Genomic DNA, 5492 nt, shown 5'->3' with positions numbered 1-5492 from the left:
TTAAGCCAGCCAAATGCCATGTCATAAGCCCTGGAAAGCACAGACTTCCATCTTCTTTCTATTTAAACGGTAGATGTTTCATTTCAAGTTAGACACTTATAATATTGATATATGTATTATTCATGGGGAGAGTAATCCTGTGTCTGATAAATAATAATAAATCGAAGAAACCATTAATCAAATATGCTTTACTTCTATCGTCATGCTGTTTCTCTGCATGTGTAGGCAACAGAAGATGGAACGCCACACTTGGCTGTCCTGGCATACAGTCCTAGCTTCCTTCAAATTCATACGTCTAGTCTTAAATGCCCTTTGGTTATGTACACTTTTGAAACAACCAGATTCTAGAGATGTGAATTGACTATCCATGTTCAAAATACACCTCTTCTAATAACTACATATCAACCATCCCCCTTTGCTCCATACCTGATCATCCGCATATGCCTTCCGTATTCTATCCTCAGTTTACAATCATGTTTTCTCAATGTCTTATTTTATATACATTTTTCTTATTTATTTCTATAAAAACTATCTGCCACCTATTTCGAATAGTTTTTTAAATGGTGCCAACCTCAAGGTTGGTCAACCAACTCGCATTGATATTTATTTTTGCTGATAAGTTGGAAATTAAAAAATATAAATGTAAAAATTATTTCCCGAATTAGTGTCCTCTGTTATTTTTTATTGTAAGCTTAAGCTAATATTCGAACCAATCCCAAAATTTTTACAGAAGTTTACTATTTTATCGACGGATAAGAATAATAATAACAATATTTGACTAATTTCCAATGTGCCATTTTTACAAAATATCGTCTTTCGTATGTGAGTATCTTTCAAATAAATATTTACCCTACTCTATCGTTTCCCTCTAAAACAAATTGAAAGATACGCTTTGAAGAAAAGTGGAAAATGTAAATCGTTTTAGAGTGCCATCTGTTAACGAAAGAAAAATACATTTTATAAATATTGGATTACATATTCTGAGCTTGTGATACCTATAGTGAAAATAGCAGCTGTAAGCTCAGTTAAAAATGTTTGTATGGGTATCCCGTCTTTGCTCCTCTTATTTAAATACCCAAGGTAAAAAGAGAAAACAGAAAAATCTTTTAATGAAACAGAGTGCTTTTTGTAGAGTGCCATTTCACTTGCACAAGCATAATATATTTTTAATGTCGATATATGTATGTTCCGAGCTTGCGATCTTTAGAGCCCTCTACGTTTGAAATTACTTTTAAGTATTTAAGTTGACAGTAAATACAGGCACTCTAAGCTTAGTGTAATTTTTTACGAATTGTGCAATAAATATTTCTTTCTTTATCCCTTGTAAGCAAACTAAAAGAGATAGAAAATACAATATGTGGTTGACAGTTGCTTCTACAGTATGTACTGTATTATCTTTACGTGACCTTGGTGGTTCAAGTATTGTTATTATTGTCTTATCAGACTCGATAAACCGGTTGAATACTTTATTTTTAACATAGAAAATTAACCTTTTGATTAAAAAAATACATCTGTAGTGAATTCTTTATTATTCCCAACTTTCTAACGTTTATTTCGACCAGAACTTCATTCAAAAGTAGACGTAAGTAAACTTTTATTTTATTATGAAGTATGAAACAAGTTTCCAATATATATTGTAATAAATATTTTAAGGAACTGCATTTTATGTAATATCACAACTATATAGTTTTTTCCACCTAGTGAAATTTAAATTATAAATGGATGAATATTACCACCAAGTGACTGCTGAATCAATTAACCTGTACCCAATTTAGCTGTTCCGAGTGTGACTTGGGCAAGGAGTTTGCACTGTAGTGATAGGCCGAGTGCTGTTAAAAAAAATTGTATTCCGACTCCTCGGTATTAATATGCTTTTTGTTTTTAACTACCTAACGTCCAAGTGACTCTGAAATCTAGCTACGGCTTATGCAACACCGCTTATCATGACCCTACCCAGGCTTCAACTTTTTAAGTTTCATAGTGAGTTCATTCCACTCGTTAGTGGATTTACTCTGTATGTTTAAAGTTATTATAATTTCATGTAATTCATGAGTGAAAATTCTAGGCAAAAACACTCGCTATCTCGCTAGAGGCATGAGTTTATACATTTCATTGATTCTACGTTAGCAGTGAAGTAACTTACGGTGTATGATTTCAATTCTTGGTTTTACTCAGGTAGTGAATTTAGCGGTATTGATTTGCCCGAGCCAAATATATTTATATATTTGACTAACCCGAGTGGTGTTCGGGCAGTCTTGTTTCGACTTTTTGGTGATGATGTCTTTCACCAACAAATTTTCTAGCTAAAATTTCACTGTTAGTAATTAATAAGATGATAATAATTTATTTCTTTTAAATATGCTTCTTATGCCTTTTTATTACACCTGTTTATTGTTTTTATATTTTGCCATGTATTAGTTTTGGTTATTTTTATTTTAAATCTTTTTTGTAACTTTATTATTTGTGTTTCTCTCTTGTTAACCTTAATCCCATGTCCCAAAATGAGAAATAGAAATTACTCATAGGGAATATTATATAAATGACTTATGTATGTAATATGTTTTGAAAAATAAATAAATAAAAACTGTTTATTTTATACGTCTTACCATCGTTTTACTGTCACAAAACGTTGTGATCATTGGTCGCGTACCGAATAATTTATTTCAATTCAATTTATTCAATAATAATCCATATATACATTACAACTAACATTTGAAGCGTATACATTAAAACAAAAATTAGAAAGTAAGCAAGAACACTTTTGTTAAGGATGTAGAAGAATTCAGCTTCGGAATACCCCCTCAGACATATGGAACAGATCAATATCCGGCGTAATAATGTTCATCATAGCGGTAGCTCTTCCTACAGGCATAACCATCGGCAGGTTGGTCCCGTATATAGGAATGTGAAACAATCTATACCGACGCTGTCTTAGGTAACTATCGGGAACATACAGACCAATGCTCCGGATAATTTCAGGATTATCGATCATACGACGCAATAATGGATAAAAATGCGTAATCAAATACACATTCCTTCTAGTCTCTAAACTATTGTAGCCAAGCATACCCTGGAGAAACTGGGTCGGGTAGAGCCGAGGATAATAGCCGCACTCTCTCATGTAGAGATACCTCAATAATAAAACGCATAACACATGTTTGAATTATATATGTGTTTTATTCAAGTATTTAAGGCACATCTTTAATATGTACACTATTTAAAAATAATATCCATAATATTGTTTGAGATAATTATTCCTTTACATGTTTTTTTTTCTTTAGATCTTTTATCATCATGGCCGCAGTAAAACCTCCAATTTCAACCCACATCCTGGACATCTCTCTCGGGAAGCCAGTCTCCGGTTTGGAAGTGACTCTCTACGCGCTGGAAGGTGATCAGAACTGGATCACCGTGAACAGCGCCACTTCGTCTGATGATGGAAGATGTGCTTCCTTCGTGACAAGAGAACAGTTCAAGGCAGGAACCTACAAATTCAGATTTGAAGTTGGCAAATATTTCAAGGCGAAGGGGGTTGCGACATTCTATCCATATATTGAGGTAAGAAATATAAAAGAATTCTGGTGAATTTGGATCTACACTGAAACCCACCTTTTCCGGATCTCTTATTCATAGTCTTCTTCTTTTTCTTTAGCCCTCTGTCCTATACTGCTGGATATAGGCGTCTTCCGTATCCTTCAATTTTTCTTAGTTGGTGGTTTGCAGCCAATTTTTACCCCTCACAGCGACTTTGTCATCAGATCATCTTTTTTGAGGTCTTCCGACGCCTCTCTTATTCTCCAAGGGTCTCACATTTAAGAACCTGATGACTAAATGCTTAAATCGTAGTCTATCGGGACTTTTGGTAATTTTCACTATGCATGTTTCATAATAAGTATAAAATTTTATTTATTGTTTCGACATTAACTTTGTGGTAAGACATGTTACAATGATTAAAGAAAACACTTGTTTTTTACCACTTGAGTTTTATTATAGACTACATGTTTCAGAAGTTAAACTTCCATCATTCAGGTCTGTATAATAACTGATGTTAATAAATAGTTATTATACAGACCTGAATGATGGAAGTTTAACTTCTGAAACATGTAGTCTATAATAAAACTCAAGTGGTAAAAAACAAGTGTTTTCTTTAATCATTATAAGTATAAAAAATATACATATATGTATGATTCCCTTTTTTAATATTTATCTTTTTGTTTCAGATATATGTGAATTGTCTTTCAGCTGATGAACACTACCACGTGCCATTACTGCTAAGCCCTTTCGGATACTCGACATACAGAGGAACATAAAAAATATATACAAAATAAATATTAGAATATTAACACACTTAGGACGGGAAATATATATCTACTTCATTATTCGATTTATGCTTAAGGACGGGAAGGGTATTTTTACCTTCTGCGCCAGCCTCATTTTAAAGTTAGAAAAGAAGGAATCATTTAAGGTTTTTACATGAATATTATGTACCAATCTCTTTGTTAAGGTCTCAACTATATGTACATAATAATCAAATCGCATCGCCAGCGGTCCGCAAGCCTAAAAAACACTCTAAAATGTGTTATGTTTTATTTATTTTTAATTCACATTTCAATTAGTATGTACCAGTATTTCTTTGATCTATTGTTACACGTGTTTCGATGCATTCTGTATCATTTTTAAACGTTTTCGTCAGTCTTATATAATTGTTTTATTTTTATATTTAAAAAAATTACTATTTGTTTTCATAGTTTGTTATAATGTATTGTATTTCAACATGTCGCTCACTCCTTTCAAGAACGTCATAAATAAAAAATCGTAAATTTTCAGTTGTGCATGTTTTCGGGATGCCCAAAAAATGTACTATATCCCAGCAAAAGAGGCATATTTTTAACTTAATATTTACCCGCTACAAGGCAGAAAGTGTTTTGCATTTTGAAGAAAAGGTGTTGTTTAAGTATTTTTTTTAAATATTTTAAATATTTTTCAAATGGAGAAAAAACCTTCAGGTTTTACCTAAAAAGATCTGTTGCACAGTAAAAAGTTCAATAACTGGCTTGATATTTATTTTTAAAACATTGTTTTATATTTTTAAACTTGACGTTCTTGAAAGGAGTGAGCGATGTGTGTAGCTCTTTAATAAATATATCATCTTTAAATATAGAATATTTAAGAAATTTTATAAGATTTTATACCCCGTTTATGAAAAAATATCTTCAAATACATATATGGAACCCAAAATACAGATGTTTTTATCAACCTGTTTTGTAATTTTGCTTATTTCAGTTGTCAGCTATCATGGTAAAGTAATTAGTGGGTATTACTACCATGGATGCTGTCACATTAATAAATTGAAATTCCACTCTCTCTGAATACATCTCTCGTAGCAGAATTTGACTCAATCTCCTCGTCTTGGGCATGTCTAACTTGTCGGAAAACCTCCATCCTCCCAATTTTCTCGTCTACTTATAAAGTCTTTCAATATCCGGAAAAAT

At 32.2% G+C, this 5492-nt stretch overlaps 1 protein-coding gene across 1 annotated transcript; it reads left to right on the top strand.

The window, feature by feature from the left end:
- Positions 1–1393: 1393 nt before the first annotated feature.
- Positions 1394–5244, top strand: LOC148306510 (5-hydroxyisourate hydrolase-like). Its single transcript, XM_088264881.1, has 3 exons — positions 1394–1582; positions 3282–3558; positions 4221–5244. Exons 2-3 carry the CDS (start codon positions 3295–3297, stop codon positions 4308–4310), a joined length of 354 nt encoding a protein of 117 aa, XP_088121007.1. The 5' UTR covers positions 1394–1582; positions 3282–3294; the 3' UTR covers positions 4311–5244.
- The last annotated feature ends 248 nt before the right edge of the window (positions 5245–5492 follow it).

The sequence above is a fragment of the Brachycentrus maculatus genome, unplaced genomic scaffold, assembly GCF_059751285.1.
Source record: "Brachycentrus maculatus isolate JH-2025_06_01 unplaced genomic scaffold, ASM5975128v1 h1tg000239l, whole genome shotgun sequence".
NCBI lineage: Eukaryota > Metazoa > Arthropoda > Insecta > Trichoptera > Brachycentridae > Brachycentrus > Brachycentrus maculatus.
This window is presented reverse-complemented; position numbering and strand designations above follow the sequence as displayed.

What these genes read in the sequence shown, in the direction of transcription:
- LOC148306510 (XM_088264881.1), top strand. Translation starts at nt 3,295, where the DNA reads ATGGCCGCAGTAAAACCTCCAATTTCAACCCACATCCTGGACATCTCT. An exon ending in CATTCTATCCATATATTGAG is followed by an intron (nt 3,559 to 4,220) that starts GTAAGAAATATA and finishes TTTTTGTTTCAG; the next exon opens with ATATATGTGAATTGTCTTTC.